Source organism: Ursus americanus, chromosome 12 (assembly GCF_024610735.1).
Source record: "Ursus americanus isolate L20-20 chromosome 12, mUrsAme1.1.p, whole genome shotgun sequence".
Classification (NCBI taxonomy): domain Eukaryota; kingdom Metazoa; phylum Chordata; class Mammalia; order Carnivora; family Ursidae; genus Ursus; species Ursus americanus.
In genome coordinates this window covers 5,596,222-5,617,665 of record NC_142138.1, presented here as the reverse complement: position 1 = coordinate 5,617,665, position 21,444 = coordinate 5,596,222, and the positions used below count along the sequence as shown (strand labels likewise).

The window sequence follows — 21,444 nt, the reverse complement described above, 5'->3', positions numbered from 1 at the left end:
GTATGGCGGTTCTCAAAGTCTCAGTGTCACCTGGAACTTTATAAGAAAAGCAAATTCTCGGACCATCCCTAGATCTACTGTACTAGCGGCTCTGGGGGGGGGGGCACAAACTGGGTTTAACAAGCCCTCCAAATGTTTCCGATGCAATTGAAAGTTTGAGAACCACTGATTTAGATTCACCTGGGGAGCCTTTAAAATGCAACTAGATTTCTGGGAGCGATGCCCGACACACTGGTTTTTTAAAAAGATGGTTTAAAGGACACTCAACGAATGTTCTGTACATTGAACGGAATCCTATTAAGTAGAGTGACTCTGGAGCATCCCAAGATAGGACTCTGCCTTTCCCCTTTCCAAGTTTGTGTTAGGAATGACAGTGGATAAAAGCATGTTGGTGTTAATTAAGGAATGCAGGCTGAGAGAAAGGAGAGCTGGGTTCTAGGCCTAGTTCCCCTACTATCTGGAGGGCTTTGAGGAAGACACATCCTTCAATATTCAAGAGAATGTATTAAGAATAAAATGTATTAAGAATATACCCTGTGCCAGGTCAGTAAGAGAATACAGACATACAACTAAGACCTCTAAAATTTCTTTCCCAAAGACTCCATGCATCAAGAACTATGAGGTACACCCACGGAGGAGAAAATAGGCAGAAAGCCTCTCACTTCTCTTTCGCAGTCCAGTAAGCACGGTCAGTGCAAAGTGCTGAGGACATACCATAGTCTTCCAAGGCTTCAAGTAGAAATTTACGCTAAGCAGTTTCACATCTGGAATATGAACCAAAACTGTCAAAAGTCTTCATAAAGCAAGCATTTTCTAGGTCATAACACAGGAACATTAAAACAGAGGGACAACAGGTCAAAAATCTGTCCACTAGATTGAACTACGCATGGGTGGTGAGATTTTCGCCCAAACATTGTGTTCTGGTCCCAGTCTCTCTCCCGGTTTTCCTTTCAAGACAGTCAGTCACACTGTAAGTCTTCTCTGAGTCGTGTGCTACAAGTAGAGGGAAGTTGATGAAGATTCATCTCCCTCCCATCCCCACTACTATATGGTTATCAGCATCAGGTCTCCAGGAGGAATGAAAATGGAATCCTGAAGAGGGGCGCCTGGGTGGCTCAGGTGGTTAAGCCTCTGACTCTTCATTTCGGCTCAAGTCATGGTCTCAGGGTTGTGAGATTGAGCCCCTCATTGGGCTCCATGCCAGCTGTGGAACCTGCTTAAGATTCTCTCTCCCTCTCCCCCTCCCCCTCTTCCTCTCTTAAAAAAAAATCCTGAGGAAATTACAAGTAGACCCGATTAGGATCCAAAGTTCAGTAATGCAACTTGTGGCTATAGCTACAGTCAAAAATAATTTGCCTTTTCTGTTTATTTTTTCAAGAAATATTTATTGAGTGCCTACTATGTGCAGACACAGGAAACAGAGATGAAAACATTTTTGCTCTCCTGACATTTATAATCTAGCAAAGGGGATCAACAATGAGTAAACAGAGTAATCTCACAAACTGCAGATCTGTGCAATAGGGAAGATAAACGAGGGTATCAGGCTAGTGACGAGAAGTAGGGGCTACCAGAAAGACAGGAGGCATATCTGGTAAGACCCGAGGTCTGGGGTCCGATTCAAGACTCGTAACTGTCTAGCTATAAAGGTTGTTGGGCAATTGACTTGGATTCCTTGAGCTTCAGTTTAATCATCCGTGAAACAGGAAACTTGCCATCCCAACCTACATGATTTGGAAAACGAAATGAGATCACAGAGGTAAAAGTGTGCTGGCATTAAAGCGCTATACGAAAACACAATACAGTTAAGAAACCACTAGACTTGAGCTTAACTGGTGAGCTTGCTGAGGGCAGCGACTGTGTATTACTGATTGTGGTAGCCCTAATTAATTTGTCTCAAACATATTCTGAATGGTCAACCAACTTGTGGTAACATCATCATTTAGTGCTCTTGTCATCTCCTGGTCTGATGTCAGACACATTGCCTAAGGAAGATGGAGATTTCCTGTAACAAACTCTGATCTCAGTCAAGGGCTAGCATCTCTGAAATGCAGCTTGCTAACATGATCAGTTAGCTCAATTAAGATGGCAGATCCTTGCATGAATGTGATTACAAACTAATAATGCCTCCTGTAGGAGTCTAGCAAGTGGCCATGGTCTGTGTATTGTCATATGAAACGATGATTTAGCTGATGACTATAAATTAAACAGCTACTTTAAGTCATATATACAAGCTAAACTCACAAATATTCGTAAAATTACTCAAACCATAAGTTAAGGATAAATGAAGATAGATGGTGTCAAGGGAGTCACATTCCTGAAACCTATTTTCATCAACAAAATGCTCCTGGAGAGTAGTGGGAATGTGGTTTACAATCATGAAAAGTTTGGGCAGATTTAGAAAGGATGTTTTTTTTTTTTAAAGATTTTATTTATTCATTTAACAGAGAAAGAGACAGCCAGCGAGAGAGGGAACACAAGCAGGGGGAGTGGGAGAGGAAGAAGCAGGCTCCCAGCGGAGGAGCCTGATGTGGGGCTCGATCCCAGAACGCCAGGATCATGCCCTGAGCCGAAGGCAGACGCTTAACGACTGAGCCACCCAGGCGCCCCTAGAAAGGGTGTTGGTGGGAGTGTTTATGGGTAGAATAAGTCTCCTACAAGGGCCATCGTGGATGCAGAACTGGACTGAACCAACTCCTGCTTCTCTATACAGACGGCTTCACCCTCCCTGCCCTCATCCCCTCCCCTTCCCTCCCCTCCCCTTCTGAATCTTGCTAGCACAGTAGCAGCAGCCTCAAGTCCAGTAGTGGACCTTCTGTCACTCAAGAGCACTTATTCAGACCTCAGTAAAGGCCCTAAACAGAGGAACAGTCTCTGCTCAGTCGTGTTTGATGCTGGATATGACAACAGACATCTTGACACAGTACTTGATGTCAGGGGGATTTTGATGCAGCTGTTTTAAACTGGTCATTCTGATGTAAGAATGTTTTGACCCAACATGAAAGTTAAACATTAAACTTCAGCATTTTCCCTCCAAATAACGTAAACAACGTGTCTATCTTAACCACTCTCCCAGTACAGGACTGGATAATGGTAGTGCCTATTGTGCACTCCCTGGTATTAAAAAGAAGGTTTCCATTTTGACGAGGCTATTCTGATGCAGCCTTGTCTCAATCACAGATATTCTGGCCAAATTCTGGCAGCTGCTTTAGAGCCACTTGTGAAAATGCTTCTCTATAAGACGAATGAACAACCTACAGTGAGCCGTGCACAACAGCTTTGCGCTTTTAAGTACTAACTGCTGAACCAACTCACTGTCCTTTCCCTCTGGTTCTGGAAGCCCTTGGAGCCAGGTGGTTGTGAGAGGCCAGTTCTACCTAGAGTCCTTAGAGAGCTGCAAGCATTTATAGACTGGCAAGAAATCTCGGCTAATCCAGGGGTTTTCGTGGAAGTCCATCTTGAGTCCACCGTATCAATTTCCCCCGGAATCTCATAGAAGCAGCTACTGACAGTATATTTCTTCCAAGAAGCCTCCTAAAGGGTAGAATGCGAATATTCCCAAAGCTCACATACATGTTTTTTGAATTTTACTTTCTTTTTTTAAATGTGGTTACTCAACCAAATGAGAATACATCTGCCATCTACGCAGAATGCAGCTTAACTGCTCGGTTCCACTGTGTAGAAGACACTTTGTAAAGTTTGCTTGGATTATCCCGTTAGGGTTGGGATGTGGTAACCTACCTCCGCACATGTGCAGATGCTTTTCCTCTGGTCGGTTAGGGCATCAAAGGCTAATGTCAGAAGTTGCATAAAGTTACTTCAAAATGCATCAGAAATAAAACACAATTTTCCGTAGCTGAAAGAACCTCACTTAGAGAAATGCTGATTTATGACCCTTGTCTTCCCCCTAAATAGGACAAAATAATTAAACACTCTTCTCTTATGCCTCGTCTTAGGAGGACAAAATATGACAGAAAAACCTCTTTAAAGAAGAGGGACTCAAGAAAACCAGGTTCTGCTCTGATGAGCGGGGACAGCAGGGACCCCATAAAAATCTGAGCCCTGGTGATAGCCTGGAACTGGCATGGCTGACCAAGGGTACAGGGTGATAGCCAGAAATTCAACTTCATCCTTTAGCTCTCCCCAGGACAGGAAAGCTGGTGACCAGCAGAATGTAACTGAGACCCAGAATTAACACCACAATCACAATAACCACACCCACTCAAAGGAAAGCATACCTGGATCTGAGAGAATACTTACACTGGAGTCAGGGGTGAGTAAATAAAGGGATTGGTGATTAGAACCATTTTTACCTTTTTTCCTTGGTACACAATGAGCTTCCTTGCTTTCATTAGGAAAAAAATGCTTAGAATTAAAGCTTACTTAATTTAGCTGAAGCGTACAGGTAGGCTAGGGAGAAGGGAAATAAGCTATATAATAATGATTATTAGCCAACAGAAGACATCTGAGGTCTACCCGTATCAAGATGCTAGTTTTAGGCAGAAAACTCTTGGAAGGCAGAGGATGCTCGTAGCACCATGGCTAGTGCAATCCGTATGCATTTGAAGATGGAGGACCAAACCTCCACCGAAAAAATGCTGACCTACTCTGGCCTGTACTTGCAGCCACTCTTCTCTCCAGAGACCACTGGAGTGTCAGGCGACCACTCAAATTACGTGACAAAGCCACAAGCCCCCCAAATCCTCCATCCTGAGATACTGCCAGCTGCCAACCTCCCCCTCAAAGAGACAAGCAATTGATGCTACAGAAAAGACACTATACTTGTGCCTCAATCCAAACTACTTCTTAAAGGAATGGGATAAAGTCATGCTTTCTACTTAATTTAAGATGTGCAAACATAATACGCAGAGCAGAAAATTCTCCTGGATCCTGAACTCTGCTTTTAAACCCACATGTTAAATACGTGATACTTCTGCCTGAGAGAACAGAAATCTGAAACAGTAAAGGCCATAGCACAAAAGGTATTGGGATTATTTACCAAATAAGCCATACACATTCAACATCTCTGAATGGAAATAAGGTTAATTAATTAAAAAAATAATAATAATAAAAATTTTTTTAAAAAAGCAAAGCTTCCACTGGGGTCTTTCAAGAAAGTCAAAAAAAACCTGTATCTTTAACAAATGGAATGACCAAACTAATGAAGTCAGATGTATCTCAGTCAAATCCTAAACCCAATATTGCCAACATGGGTTTCTACTCAAAAGCAAACAAGCAAAGCCTCATAATTCAGTACTTATTGTTTCTTGGTTTCTGTTCTCAAATGCCACAGAACAATGTGTGATGAAAGGAACCAAAGCACCTAGTCTCAGCAGTCTTCTTCAAAACCTTAAATTTGCTTTCCCAATATGAATGTAAATATTTAGATTCTGCCATCTGATGAATTTCTTCACTTATTTGAGTAGGAATGCTCTCAAAGCCTTAGTCTTTACTCTCGCTTCATCCTGCCGCTGTTTGATTAAACCACCAGCAAAGTCCCTCTGTCCAGGCTGGACTACATCTCTAGATAAGAATTCATTACAATCTCTTCCAAGAAACCAAGATAATCTCAATACAAATTTTGGTGGCTAATATGTTACAGTACTTACAGATACTTTGTTTCCTAATGGCAAGTTTGTTGAAAAATGTATCATTAATAAGTGAATTTCATAATACACATAGAAAGAAATGAACCTATTATAATATAAGAACATCCATAAATTGCACTCACTATCCCCAATGACTTTATACTTCTTCTTCTTCTTTTTTTAAAGTAAACTCTGTGTTCAATGTGGGGCTTGAACTCATGACCATGAGATCAAGAACTACATGCTCTACCACTTAGCCAGCCAGGTGGCTCCTATTCCCAAGGACTTTAAATATAAAATCAAATTACGCAAGGACAAAATTCCTTACCTGATTTAAACCTGTATACCAAAAATGAGAAACATTTTAATAAATCTCACACTAAGAACACTGGAAGTCACTCTGCATTAGTAATGGCAGAAAAAGATAAGAAAGGAGAAAACAAATTTCTCAGAGATTTTTTAAAGGAAGAATGGATTTAAGAGACAATTCCTTTGGGCTCTATAGCCTTTTTTTTTTTTATTCTGTAACTTTCAATGCTTCAACATGATGCCAAAAAAGAATATACTAAATAAAAGTAACCAGTAAGGAAATCAAACATTTATAAGATATATTTATTATTTTTCTGACCAAAGTGCAATGATTTTTAAATCTCCTTAAACAAATAATTGAAAAAAGTATTCAAGAAAATAAAACACAAATGGAAAATTAACCAGATGTTTTTACTTCATACCAATCCTACATTTAGTCTAGAAAACAAACAAAAACACTTTGAATCAAGTGTTACTAAAACGCTAACCAAATCATTTACCATAAACCTCGTACATGCATTTCAAGGTTCCACTGCTAGGAATTTTGTTAAGATCAATTTAATCATTAATAACACTATATAATAGAGCACAGGAACACAGGTCATTAGATGTGATCCTTGCCCCTCACCCTCAGATTAATGTCAGAATAAAGCTGACAATTCTGCCAGGCTCTGAACCCCCAGTGACCCCATCCCAATCCCTGGAAGCAAAGAAGATGCCCTGTCACACAACTTTGTATAAGTTGTAATAAAACAAAGCCTAAGTTTTCTTACCTTTCTATAGGAAATGGTCAGTTATTTGATAAATACTAAAACACTTCTAGGAATTCATTTTATAAGATTGTTTACCAAACACATTTTGCAAGAACTGACTACACAATAAGTTCCTTTAGAATTTGGTCCACAAATTCACTTAACAGGTTGGAAATTTAAAACCTGCAAGAAAAAAAGGATGTGGGGAATCCCTAATCCTAACATGTTGTAATTATTAAAGGGATATACAGACATACTAAAAAGTTTTGCTCACAGAAGGCACAAACTATAAAAGGGATATGCTTTTTGAATAAAAACAAAGAACTAAGCTGATATCCTTCTTTGTTTTGTGAGCACCATAGCTAAGATGAAGTTAGACCCGAATTCACTGTCTACTCCTACAACCAAAAAAATCTAAGATAAAAAATTTAATTTGTCTTACTACATACTTTCCAGCCATTAATTGAGATGTAATTATGAAAGATTAAAATTGCCTTAAAAAGGGGTTGTAATAGCAGCTATCAAAGCAATATTCAAGCATGATTTCGAAGATGCTTTCAGGTTTAGAGTTAGCCTTCTTTGTCAAAAATCTTCACGACTTCATCGAAAACCTGTAAAGGACAAAAATAATAGTAATTTAAAAAGCAGGTATTATTAAAACACATTATGTGGCTAAGTTCCTGTTAAAAAGTCAATTTTTAAATTAATTTTCAAGATGTATCATATTAAAAATATTGTAATTTGTTGGTTTCATCTATTTTACTTCAGACAGTAGTATGTAATAGCAAAAATACATAAAAAATGGTAAACAGGTACATTCAATTTTATTGTGTTTTCAGGACAAAACAAATTTCTTGATCGGTAGCAATTACTTGATAAAATGCAAACTGAAGTGGCTTGTTTTTCTAGATCTGGTTCTAAAGCACTAACTTCCCTGATGTACCAGCTCACTTCTATGGGAAGGAGTAATGGATAAAAAACCCAACAGAACTATGTGATAAACAAGGAAGGTCCAGAAAGGAAGACTCAGGGAATCAAGGCAAGAGGAGATGGATTAAGAGATACTAGAAAGAGCTGCTGGGCACTGAGAGATCATCAATTTTCAGAGGAGAGAAGGGCCGGGTCTGGAAGCCCTGCGCCCCTAGAGCTCTGTGCTCTGTGATGAAGAGATGGAAGCAGCCCGGTGCCCTTGAGCTAAGAGGAATTGCCATTCACATTAGATTTTAAAAAGTGAACACGGTCCAAATCATAGTTCTCAAAATGCCAATTTTCCAGTGCTTGAGCAAAGAGGTTTGGAATTAATAACCACGCATTTCTTGTGAGGAACAAGTCTGAAGTTGTAAAATTTACTTTAGACGCTTTTCAAAAAGGAGAAAAAAAAGCTCATTTTTCATTTAGTCTCCAGGGTCTTGAAAAGCAAACAAACTAACTTGTCATATCTCTTTTTCTCCTGCCTACCTACCCCCCCTGGCCCTGCTAAATCACATTTTTACTTGACTTTTCTTTTAAGGCAAGCGAGGGATACTCACTTCGTCAACAGACTTAGAGGCATCTATTTTCTTGACTTTCCCCATTTCTTCATATAAGTCAATAATTGGCTTTGTTGACTGAAGATAGGTCTGAATTCTGCAAAAACAGCAAATAATGCAAGGTTCTAAGTATCCACCCGTTCTTCCCCATGTTACAGGATCGCTCAGAGCACAACCCAGATCTGACTCCCTTACCATCTCCTTAGACAAGACATTTTACGTATTGAAGCATGCCATTCTCTGTGTCTGGGCAAACTGAGGCAGGTATTTAATCTGCTCCTCAAAGTTCCCAACTGAGCCTAAGGCGGCGATGTGTAAAATCTGCAAAGTACCTCTTCTCCAAGCTCTCTCTGTTGTCATCACTTCTACCACTACTCTTTCCCCTCTCAAGGCATCGTTCGATACAGATCTAAAAAGAGAAATAAATAGTCATTACAAAAAAAAAAGATGTGAATTTGCTATTCACATTCACCATCCTTTTTTTTTTTTTTTTAAAGATTTTATTTATTTATTTGACAGAGAGAGACAGCCAGCGAGAGAGGGAACACAAGCAGGGGGAGTGGGAGAGGAAGAAGCAGGCTCCTAGCAGAGGAGCCTGATGTGGGGCTCGATCCCAGAACGCCGGGATCACGCCCTGAGCCAAAGGCAGCCGCTTAACGACTGCGCCACCCAGGCGCCCCCACATTTGCCATTCTTTTAACCTGAAAAGAGAACAAAGTTTGAAGAGAATACAAAAACTCCTACATTGAAACTAATTTGTCTAATTCATTAATCAACATGCAAAGTCCTTTTAAATTTAAACATGTGGCTCAATTTATATAAACTAGGTTAAATAAGTACAGAGCATAATAAGAATTCATTCATGACTCAGTTTTTCCTGTGTACTTTTTTTTAAACCGCAATAAAAAGAAGATCTGTATGTGTATGCTTCCATCTAGGATATATTATTAACTTATTAGGTATGAATTACATGCCTCAAACTTTGTTCCATTTTGCTTACTTTTTGATAATTCCATAAATCTCCTAATATTTAAGAATCAACAAATTTGCATTTGAATAAAGTATCCCTTGTTAATAGTGAATAAACATTCCTTAGTTATAAAGCTGTGGTAACATTCTAAAGTTAACTTTGAAGAATAACTGAAAACATATTTTTGAGGGTTGGAAAAAGAGAGTTAGATTTTCAAACAACGCAAAGGCTGCAGCAAGTCTCTCCAGCAGAGGCACATTTGCAATTCAACCCAAGAAGAGCCAACTTCCTTCCAGGCAGTACTTCAGAGTCTTATTCTTTCAGGCTGTTGGCACTAATTTAATGAAGTTATAGTGCAGCTGTCAAACAGTCAGGCCCTTTAATTAAATGATCCTGAGAAATTCATTTAGTTATTCAAAGGTATGTCTGGGTATGTTATTAGAAGTACCGGGAAGAAAAAGAAGGCTTCCCTGCTTTTTTCAAGATCCTTTCACTCTTAGGGAGATCACTATCAAGCTATCTTCCCCCCCTCCCAAATCAAGCTAGCTTATATGTTTAAAAAAGAAAGCTTTCCCAACTTCCCAAAACTGTTTCCCTAACATCCTAAGGCAATGCTCTCTGATAAGAGCGCAGCCTCATTACCTCACATCATTGGACACGTCAATTCTTACTTAAAAACAAAGCAACTACTTGTTATCTTGAAAATAAAACAAATTTGAGGTCCACAAAGTTGCTGATGCCAAACAGTTTTTAGTAGTCCAACAGCAAGACAGTGCCTCTCCAGTTCAATTTACCAGTTCAAAGTAAAACTGCTGCCAATATAACATGTAAATGTAAGTACAAAGTCACTGTTTTTCTCTAAAAACAACTGTCCGTTGGTTAAAGCCCATGTGAGCTGATGAAGGTCTTCATTACCTCATTATTACAATCAAAAAACAGAACGAAAGACACATCTGCCTTCCCATCCATGGTCTTGTTCCATCCTTGAAGGTTGTCTTGATTTCTTGGAAACCCATCAATCAAGAATTTATTCTTCTGAGCATTGGCAGCCATTGTCTGATCCATTTCCTAAAAGAGAAGGAAGATTTAGGTTCAACAGGACAACAACAAAATGCAATTTCTTTTTTTCAGTGTTAACATGTTAAAGAAAAGCATATACTAGGTTCAAAAGTAGCCTAACTGAAGGAGTGACTAATTTTATGAAGTTTATGGGGCGAGGGTATAAGAAAAGGTTTGACTCAGGAACGATGTCCATTTGAGGGGGTATCTGAAACAATGAAGCATAAGCAGAAATGTAAAAAAAAAAAAAAAAAAAAAAAAAGCTCGTAAGGTAGATATCAATAAATGACTACAAAATGCTGACTGACCACACAGAAGAAATTAAAATATAAAGACGTACAGAATTCTATTAATTTTAAATTGGCAGCAAAAAGATTAGTTGAAAAATGGAGTGAAAAGGGTAGAGAAGTTCTTTTTTTTTTTTTTAAGATTTTATGCTTACTTAAATTTTAACTAACATATAACGTATTACTGGTTTCAGAGGTAGAGTCCAGTGATTCATCGGTCTTATATAACACCCAGTGCTCATTACATCACGTGCCCTCCTTAATGTCCATCACCCAGTTACCCCATCCCCCCACCCCGCTCCCCTCCAACAAAATGCAATTTCTTAAGCAGGGTGTTGGAGATATGAGTGTTTGTTTTGTTATTATTATTCCTTAAATCACTAGTAAAGAGTGGAGGGTGCATAGAAAAAAAAAAAAAAAAAGACTTAAAGGAAATGATCCAGTGTAGCAAGTTGGTGGAATTACAGGTATGTATCCCTTCCCAATTTATACACATACACACATACAACTTTTTTTCCTGCAGTTTCTAGATTTTCTTCAGTAAGCATTTATTACTTTCATATATACATTCACAAAGTTATGAACGGCAAAAAGAAAAAAAAAAAAAAGCGTTAACCAGTACCTTTGCTCCAGCCCCTAGAGACCCTATCTTGCCTACCCCCCTGCCCCCCCCCCGCCCAATTCCCAAGTCATTTTGCTGTAGGAAGAAGTATGCTGCTTCTGCAGCCATTCAGATTCTCTGCAATAATTCAAGTCCAATTGCACAAAGCTTCAGACAAATATAAAGAGATTGCTAGCATTAATTATTAGCATAAAAGTTAATATATTTCTGACAGAAGCTAATTAAACTTTAAAAGCCACTAGCTACCCCATAACACAGGTAGCAGAGGAAAGAATTCAGTCAAGAAAGACAGCAAGAGAGCACGCTTCACCACCCTCCCCCAAAGTCTGAAGCCAGAATGTCGAAATATGTGAACAGGGGATGCATATCTCTGAGGTCTCCAAATCCTCACCACCGCCCGCCACCATGGGGTACGCACTGATGCATGGCTCTGACCCGCTCTAGAGAAGCCTCTATTCCAAAGCTAACCAACAGCCTGTCCCCTCAGTGCTCAAACTATCTCCTTGTTCCTCCAGAAGAACAAGGGCCATCAGGCCCTCTGATTCCTTCATCTGAGGGTTGGCTGTGTCCCAGCATTTGCTTCTCCAATATTCTCCAAGAATACAAAACTTGCCCAGAATGTTTTTGGGCCCCTGCTATATAGCATTTCTACTCCAATTATGGTAGGGAAGGTATCTGAAGAGGTGCATGGATATTGTGCTCACTCAATGTACATTAACTCAAGGCCTATTACTAGGGAACATGGACAGCGACATGGCTCTTGGCGGGGCTCATGGTTCAGCAGGTAACAAACGGGTAAAGAAATGTGCTAAGTTCTATGAGGACGTATGAAAGGATGCTATGATAAAACAAAGAAATAAAGCTGATTCCTAAATCAAGAGCTGAGTCCTAAATCATGAAGTGGCAAGCAGACAGGGATCAAGGCACTCCAGAGAGTGTAAACTGAATATATAAAGGCTCGGACATGAGAAAGCATAACAGCTTTGATGAATCTGAAGTAAGCTGAGGCAGCTGAATATTAGGACATGTGTACAGAGTGGTGGGAGATATGACTAGAAAGCAGGTAGGGGAAAGATTAAGGAACAATTTATTATGCCAAAGGAACTGGTTTTTATTCTGGAAGCAACAGAGGACCGCTAAGGAATTTTAAGCAGGATATGCTTGTATCACCTTCTAGAAAAAAAATCACCCTGACTGGGATGCCTGAGTGGCTAAGTCTGTTGAGCGTCGTCAACTCTTCATTTTGGCTCAAGTCATGATCTCAGGTTTGTGAAATCAAGCCCCATGATGGGCTCTGTGATGGGCTCCGCACTGGGTGTGGAGCCTGCTTGAGATTTTCTCACTCCCTCTGCCCCCCTCCCCTCCCCCTCTCAAAAAAAAAAAAAATCACCCTGACTGCGCCATGAAGGTTGAATTAGAAGGGGACAAGCATGGATTAAAGGCAAAAAGACTCATGAGAAGGCTCTAGTGATGGTCCAGGTAAGGAAAAGAGGACCTGAACTACGGTGACAGTGGTAATAGAGAAAAAAAACTAAGTCAAAGAGGGTTAAGAGGAAGTTAACTGGAAGATCTGCTCACTGAATTGATATGGGAAAGTGAGGAAGAGGTGGAAAATACAGGATAGCCCCCAGATTTCTGGCTTGGGCACAGATGGTAGAACCATTAACCAGGACAGGAGATGAAGGGTGATTACACTTTAGATGATACACTGATACGCTGAGACACTTGTTAAATATTTGGGCGGCTGTCTAGTAATTAGAAATATAGGTCTGGAGTTCAGGAAAAAGGTGTGTGCTAGAGCTATCGATTTTAGCATGTGTTAGTATAATGAGAGCCGTGGGCATGGCTAAAAGAATCCAGCATGGACTACGTAAAAGGAGAGGAGAACCATGGATAAACCCCAGAGAACACCATGGTTTAGGAAACTTGTAAGGAGACGTAAGGAACAACAGCTGTTGAAGCAGGAAAGAATTAAGAAAAATGGTGTCACACAGAACAACGAAGTTTCAAAAAGACAGTGAATAGAGTTAAATGCTATAAGAAAAATCACTAAAAATATCCCCTAGATTTGATAAGAAAGATCACTGGTAACAATAGCAAGAGTAGTTTCAATGCAGATGGAAGTAGAACCTGACTACAAAGGGCTGAAGAGCAGAAAGTGAAAAACGGAGATGACTTTTTCACGTTTAGTGATAAAGCGGAGAAAGAGCATTACATCTAAAGAATAGGGAGGGAGGATATATTCTGGAATAGAAGCAGGTGACTCCAATCTCTGAAACAAAAGGTAAGAATGCGTGTAAATGAGCCACTCCTCCCCCGCAAGTTCCTGTGTTGCACCCAGGTGCTCATAGATCTCTCTCCCGTTGGGTTTCAACGATTTCTTGCTGTTCTCACTCTTGCATTTCTCCTTCGCTGTTTCTTGTATGTGAAAATACATGTTAATGACTCATCCTGGGAATCTATAGTGGAGAGATACCACGTAAATGCAAGATAACTATATTTAAGATGGGACATATTTTAATTTGATAGCTGCTAATCTCCATATTTCATACTGACGATGGTGACACATTCACCACAAAAGGAAACATCAAAATTGAGAAAATGGCAACAATTGGAGGGTCATGGGAAAAAGGAAGAAAGGAAAGGAAGGAAGGGAAGGAGGGAGGGAAGAAAGAAGGCTTACAAGAAAACAGAAAAGGGAAAGGAGGGGGGAAGGAAGAAGAGGAGGAGGGAAAGGAGAAAAGGAAGAAGAAACAGAAGTGGAAGTGACACACTGCATGTTGTGGAAGGATCAAGGACACACATATGGATGTGAAACTGAGCTAGCTGATCCTAGATCGAGGTAGAGAATGCTTGCTACTGCCCAGTTTCTTCCCAGGTGAAAGCAGAATGTCCAGTATTACCATTCTCAAACAGCATGACCACCTACCACAAGCCAAGAAATTTAGTACTCTCATTTTTTTTTTTTTTAAATACTCAAAGGAAAAGTAGATTTAGTTTCTCATTTCCTTGCTGGTTTAAACTGGTTGGCATTCACAGTCCTTACCCTCTTTAACAAACTGATGGTTATCTCAACTGGCACAATCTTGCCATCTTTAATGTACTTTTCAATGAGTTCACCATACTGTGAATCTGGGTTCTTCCTTTCATCACGAAGAAGTTCTCCTGCAGAAAGGTGGGTGTAACCATATTTCTGAAAGAAACAACACATAGGGAAAAAAATCAGAATACATTCAACCCAGGAGCACCTGGGTGGCTTGGTCGGTTGAGCATCCCGCTCTTCATTTCGGCTCAGGTCATGATTTTGGATGGAACCTCAGGTCTGGCTCCGCCCTCAGCATGAGTCTGCTTGTCCCTCTCCCTCTGCTCCTCCCCCGGCTCACTCTCTCTCTCTCTCTCCCTCTCGTTCTCAAAAAAAAAAAAAGAAAAAAAAATAATAATACACTCAACCCAGTGGTAGGACTATCAATTTTTTTCCTTCATGTTAATTTCCATAGTCTAACTTTTCTACAATTAATATGCTTTGCTTGTACAGTAAACAAATAATAAACAAATTTTAAGAGATTTTATACAATCAAGCTTGCTTAAAAAACATTCTTGGGGCACCTGGGTGGCTCAGTCATTAAGCGTCTGCCTTCGGCCCAGGGCGTGATCCCAGGGTCCTGGGATCGAGCCCCGCATGGGGTTCCCTGCTCCGCTGGGAGCCTGTTTCTTCCTCTCCCACTCCCCCTGCTTGTGTTCCCTCTCTCACTGGCTGTCTCTATCTCTGTCGAATAAATAAATAAAATCTTTAAAAAAAAAAAAAAAAGAATTTTTTTTTCAGATTTTATTTATTTATCTGACAGAGAGAGAGAGACAGCCAGTGAGAGAGAACACAAGCAGGGGGAGTGGGAGAGGAAGAAGCAGGCTCATAGCGGAGGAGCCTGATGCGGGGCTCGATCCCACAATGCCAGGATCATGCCCTGGGCTGAAGGCAGACGCTTAACCGCTGTGCCACCCAGGCGCCCCTGAAAAAAAAAAAATTCTTAACCTGGTAGGGCATGGTAGCTAAAATGTTCACACACCAAGAAATCATCCCGAAATTTATGTAACTATTCAAGGCCTTAACATTTCATTATAATTCTTTAGAAACACAATCAAAGTTTAAATGTCATTAATAATGTTAAAAGAAATGCCTAACAAAAACCTATATAATTCAAGGCAAAAAAAAAAAAAAATCTCACCACTGTTGGCCATACCCACCTTCTACAAAATGCTTCCCTTCCTTAAAACATCGAAACTGAACTCATCGGCATTTACACTAACCCTGTTCTTCTGGTCTGTTCCCTTTCCTGGTAAATAGCACAAGTCCTACCTCCTCCACAAAATTAACTTTCCTAACCACTCTGGAGAGTGGTCACATAATCAAACAGTGCCTTCAAGTACCACTGTCTCTCTACCGAGACCACTACCTTCCTTACCATTCTTAAATACCCATCTCCTCCTTCTCCAGTTGCAACTAGAGGTCTCATCTGTAAAATGGGAATACAGATACCTATTTTATAAGTTAGTGGTGATGACTAAATGAGATAACATATATAAATTGCCTACCAAAGAGCCTGATGCATAGTATGAGATAAAAGTCATCAATTATCTTCTTGCCATTATGAAGATACTTATCTTAAATAATCTAGAAGCATTTTTATATTATATGTATATATATATATATATATACACCATTTTTATATTACGTATATACATATACACACACCTGCATACGTACGCACTTTAATGGTTTTTATAGAAGGACCAATCAAGAGGCTTAAGTGAAATTACAGATACGAATAGCCTATGAGAGGTCAGTAGAATAGTATTATTATGATTGTGATGATCATTATTGTGTAGGACCTAATGATGCATTAGGTCAGGGTGTAGGGTAATAGTTGAACTAAGTCATATGAGATGCTATAGTGTTGTTCTGCCATTTCCCCATGACTGGAATGAGAAAACAATGTAGATCTAAGAAACAATTCTGAATAATGAGAAGCTTCTTCCACCACATGAACGTACACATTCCCTGTCATTAAATCAAAAGAACTATAAAATCTACTTAAAAAACATTTTTGGGGCACCTGGGTGGCTCAGTCGGTTAAGCCAACGACTCTTGATTTCAGCTCTGATCGTGATCTCAGGGTTGTGAGACTGAGCCCCAAGTCGGGCTCTGTGCTCCGCGCGGAGTCGGCTTGTCCCTCTCCCTCTGCCCCTCCCCCTACTTATTCAATCTCACTTTCTCTCTCAAGTAAATCTTAAAAAAATTGTTTCAAATAAATAATAAAAAGAACACTTAATATTTAAAAAAGTGTTTTTACTCTCAAATATCAGGGCACTCAGAACTATATTCAATTTTCAGTTACAACAATCATCTCACCCCAAATTCTTAAGACTCCCTAAATGGGTTTTTATCTCACCTATAGTTAAGTGTACAATAAAAATTTAATATCTTAAATTTATCTTTAATTTCAACATTTAGATTTGAGGAAGCCCACATTCCCACCCTCCTTTTAAAGCAGGATATTTCAATTGCACAGTTCATAAAAACTCTCAATTACCTAGGTTATGGTGAGTCTTCTTTTTTTGGACTGCAGAAGCCATATATTCTTTACCCCTTTTTCTATTTCTAAACATTGTTGGCTAAACTTGTTCTTGCTGAGTAAAGTAAGCTAGCGGCAAGGTAGTCAGCAAAGGAAAACAAACTCTAAATAGTTTATTTGCTGACTAAAATTGGGCATAAAGTTGGATGAGAATAAACAAAACCGCAGCGTCACTCGTCTCTTAGTCATACAGCCCCTTCCATTAGAATAATCAAAAGTGTATTTAGTTGTTGTAACAGGCTTTAAAAAAAAACCCTCCCATTGTTTACAGAAAATGGAAATACAAAATGTTTAATTATTTAAACTGTTATTCTAAAATTATTTCCACACCACGCCATTTTTAAATGCTACTTTGATCACCAAGCATAAGGAAACTTCTGAAAGATGGGTGTAGAAAAGACTATAAAAAATGAGGCGTGACCCACTTTCCCACTCACTATTATAATTTTCAAAAAGCATTTTGCAACTAGTGTCCATAAAATTTTATAGCAGCTCCATTTCCTACAGCTTACTTTGCTTCCTGCTTGGAAGTCTATGCTTGCTGGATGTTCGCATCTGGTCTAGAGATTATAGCATATGGTAATATTGAATAACTGCAGAGACAAACAGTACTAAACAATGGCAAATGCTTAGTGAAACACCAACCACACAGACTGCTCTGTACGGACTGCCTCTGCTGCAGGAACAACATACATTTAGAAGCCCAGCTAGTAATTTAGAAATGAGTACATACGGTGTTGGTTTCCTGACACTGGAGTGCTCCAATTTGCAAGCTTTACATTGCATTAAAATGGGTTTTGGCATATCACTTTTCTAAAAGAGAAACTAGTTATAAACTGTAGAAGTATACAAATGATATTTTAAAAAATAATTACACACAGTTTGTCAAAAAGAGAGAAAACAACCTTATCTACAAAGTCAAACAAAACAAGGAATTTAAATAAATATAACCACGTCAGATCTATACATGTGTCTTCCTATTTCTCGTCCACATTCCATTTTTTAAAATCCTCTATTTACTGTTTTTTTTTTTTTTTTTTTTTTTTTTTTTAAAGATTTTATTTATTTATTTGACAGAGATAGAGACAGCCAGCGAGAGAGGGAACACAAGCAGGGGGAGTGGGAGAGGAAGAAGCAGGCCCAAAGTGGAGGAGCCTGACGTGGGGCTCGATCCCGTAACGCCGGGATCACGCCCTGAGCCGAAGGCAGACGCTTAACCGCTGTGCCACCCAGGCGCCCCTCTATTTACTGTTTTATACTATATTTTTCTTAAGGATTTTGCTGAAGCTTTCCTCTTACCACAGAGTTTCTACAACAAAAAAGCAACTATCACTTACACACTAGCTATTATGGTATTTTAATAACAACTTCAAGGAGCATGTTTTTAAAGCATTCTGTTGTCATTAAGTAGTCACTGATGCCAATTTTGAGGAAAGCAAGAATGGCTATTTCCCAGGCTTAACCAAAACTTTTTCACATTCTCTGAAATTTCCTAGCAATTAAAACCTAGTGGGTCACTAACTGCAGTCTTAAGAACAACATTCAAAACCACAGCAGGTTATAAATACTATAAACTACAATAAATACAATTACAAGCTACTATTCAACTAAAAATAGCTTTGTAGTGACAAATGTATAAACTCAATTCATTTAGAGGAACAGTCTCAACTTTTTACTTTCATTTTCTCCCGTAAGAAACTGAAAAAACAACTCAATAAATTTTTATAAACCACATACTAAGATTTGGAGGGAGAAAAAAAAAGCACCATGCTCTCAATAAGGACAGAATGGCACTCTACTTTACTAGGTGAATGTTGACAATTTTATGGTATCAAATCTCCAATCATCTTGACGGACTTCTTTCACTTCTTAGCAATCATCTTTCCTTCTTTCTTAATTTAGGTAAAGTGGTTCTATGTGAACAAAAACAATAAAAACAACCAAAAACAAAACCACCACAATAAAAAAGAGCTCAAGGTAAAACTGATACGGGGTGCCTGGGTTGGCTCAGTGATTAATAGTCTGCCTTCAGCTGAAGTTATGATCCCAGGGTTCTGGGACGGAGCCCCGCCTAGGGCTCCCTGCTCTGCAGGAGCCGGCTTTTCCCCTCTTGCTCTGCCCCTCCCCGCCCCCACTCGTGGTCTCTCTCTCTCTCTCAAATAAATAAAATCTAAAAATTAAAAAAAGGTAAAAATGATGCATAAATGGCAAGTCCTTGGAGGCAAGAAGAGATCCAGATGCCAGATACCTCCTCCAGTTAGTGTGGTGGTTGGAAAGTACCATGGGACTGCTTCTGAGCCTCACAACAAAGGGCACATAGCAGATATATCAGATATAAATATATTTTTAATGTAACTATGTGCGTTAAGATTATTGGGCATCCTTTAAATAGTGGACGCATCTATGAAGCATTTAAGACTAAGTTTACTTTGGATTCCCTAGAAGATTAATGAACCTTAAAATGTAAATTTTGGTTATGTACTATCAACAATGCACCTTCAGCAGAACACCCAGAAATGCTGCAAGGACTATCCAGAGCGATCCACTCACCAGTCTGGTGCTTGTTGCAAACAACAGCTTCAGAGCCTACAGCCTCCCAGCAACATTTTACGTAAGCCTATCATTCATTTCAAAGGGATTTCCAATAGAACTTTTTCCAATTACTCTAAATGAGATGTCTGACAAGGACCTTCCAAGAACAGAATCTGCCAGTCTTGGGGAACTTCCATTACTTTGAATGTAAAAACTAACACAGTGCCCAGATGCTTAAAACTGGTCAAACGTTTAAGGTTCCTTCCAGTTTCACCGACAGTGGGTTTGAAAAAGGGTCTTTCCTATAATCACCATTAAAGTAAAGGTTAGCATTAAAAGAAAAAAAAAAAAATCCAGGGCAAGAGAAGCCGAGTGTAATAGTTGACTTAAGTTGCTAGCGGATTTCCAATCTCATTTTTAGTCTGCCCTCATTGTATTTCCAAATGTATGCATTGCATTTCACATGCCTATTTAATTGCAAATCTACATTAACTATAAACTATGGAAGTTATAAACCAAGCTAAATCTTTTCTTAAGCAAAAAGCTTTAGCAGACAGATTTTAAATTAAAATGAAGCATACTTCTTTTTCTAATTAAAGAGTGATATTTTAAAAGCTTATATTCTGAAAAGAAGAGGAGGGGTATAATCCATTCAACTGCACATAATTATAGCACTATTTATTTTCCTCAATGTTTTGCTCTTCATATAAGAAAACCTTAATTCAGGCAATACTTAAATCCATAAATATTTATTGAGTATCTATGAAATGTCAGGTCATGCGCTGATTCAGGGAAGGTAAATAGGAGGTAATAGTGACCTGCATATATAAAGTGACGGGCACCCTACTATTAACTAATAAGGCAATTCTTCATACTTGCACAACTTTTCCTAAGGAATTCAGTCTTTACCAGCACCGTCTGCTTGGGGAAGAAGCTGATTCTTCAGAGGAGGTGGCAAGAAGACAGAACAATAAATAAAACTTAAAGCAAGGGTGAGTTAGAAACCCCCCAACACTATTTCCCCGCCTGCGTAAGTCTGCATATCCCTCTAACAGTTTGTGAAAGGCTCTCAGATAACTAAGGATTTGGGTACCTGATTGACATACCGAATGGGCCCTATAGCAACTGTGAATTGCAATTTTCACACTCCAATTTCATTCCAGTTGGTCATTGCCAGTATTTCTCTTTTAATTCATCTCACCCATTCTTAATCAATCTGTATTCCCTACATTAGAAAGAGATGGAAAATGGTCAAAGATGAAGACCAGGCCCAGAAGCCTCCTGGGATTTCAGGAGCTCAGAAGCAATAATTTGAAAACTTCCAACACTAATGGACAGGCCCAGAGGTCTTGTTAATCTTGGAAAACACTCTCTGATCTTGTTAATTGAATGACCAATTCATACAGTCACTGTAGGGTCTACAAGCTATGCACTCGTATCACTACAACCCAAATATTGTTGCAGGTGGCCTAAGAGCCTAGAGTTCAGTTAAGTCATTTCCTGTGAGAACACTTGGAGGACATATATCAAACCACTCAGATGAAGCCCTTGCCTCTATTTCACATTAGAAAAGAGAGGTTTTTAAAATATTAAGCAGGCCTAATTGTATTTATTATTTAAAGAAAAGTAAATAACACTAAAATCAGAATATCACTACCTATGGAATACCAAAAGTAATAAAGTCACCCTAAGAGATTTAACTACTTGAGGATGCAATTTGTAAAAAGCATCATCACAAAACAACAACATTTTAACAGCTCAGGTTCTCCCTAAGGGCTAGAATTTATTTGGATTTACAAATCCACTCTTTGAGTAAAATGTGCAAAGGATACCAAACTCTGAATTCAATAATGTATACAAACATAGCATTTGAGCATCTGCAAAAATGATCAAACTAATGGAGAAATGCACTTAGAGAAACAAAGAATTCAGCAAGAACCACAAGGACATAAGAACCTTGCATGAAGTCACATCCTCAGAACACTGAACTGAAAGTTACGGGATTAGTTTTAAGAATAAACTCTGTCACAACCCTGTGTGACACTGGAAAACTGTGTAACCTTTCTTAGATCTCAGCTGCTTCATTTCTAAAACACAATTAATACTATCAGAAATAATATCTATACTATACTATCGGCTACAACAAAGTATTGTTATTAGCTATTACAA

At 39.0% G+C, this 21,444-nt stretch overlaps 1 protein-coding gene across 2 annotated transcripts in view; it reads right to left on the bottom strand.

The window, feature by feature from the left end:
* Positions 1-6,286: 6,286 nt before the first annotated feature.
* The window catches only part of CMPK1 (cytidine/uridine monophosphate kinase 1), a 34,300-nt gene continuing 19,142 nt past the window's right edge, over positions 6,287-21,444 (bottom strand). For both annotated transcript variants that reach the window (XM_045799603.2, XM_045799604.2), the window contains exons 2-6: positions 14,160-14,306; positions 10,061-10,213; positions 8,508-8,584; positions 8,176-8,272; positions 6,287-7,257 (exon numbers count right to left, since the gene is read on the bottom strand). In XM_045799603.2, coding sequence (XP_045655559.1) covers positions 7,216-7,257; positions 8,176-8,272; positions 8,508-8,584; positions 10,061-10,213; positions 14,160-14,306 — 516 coding nt within the window. In that variant the 3' untranslated portion in view covers positions 6,287-7,215. The remainder of the gene's footprint in view (positions 7,258-8,175; positions 8,273-8,507; positions 8,585-10,060; positions 10,214-14,159; positions 14,307-21,444) is intronic.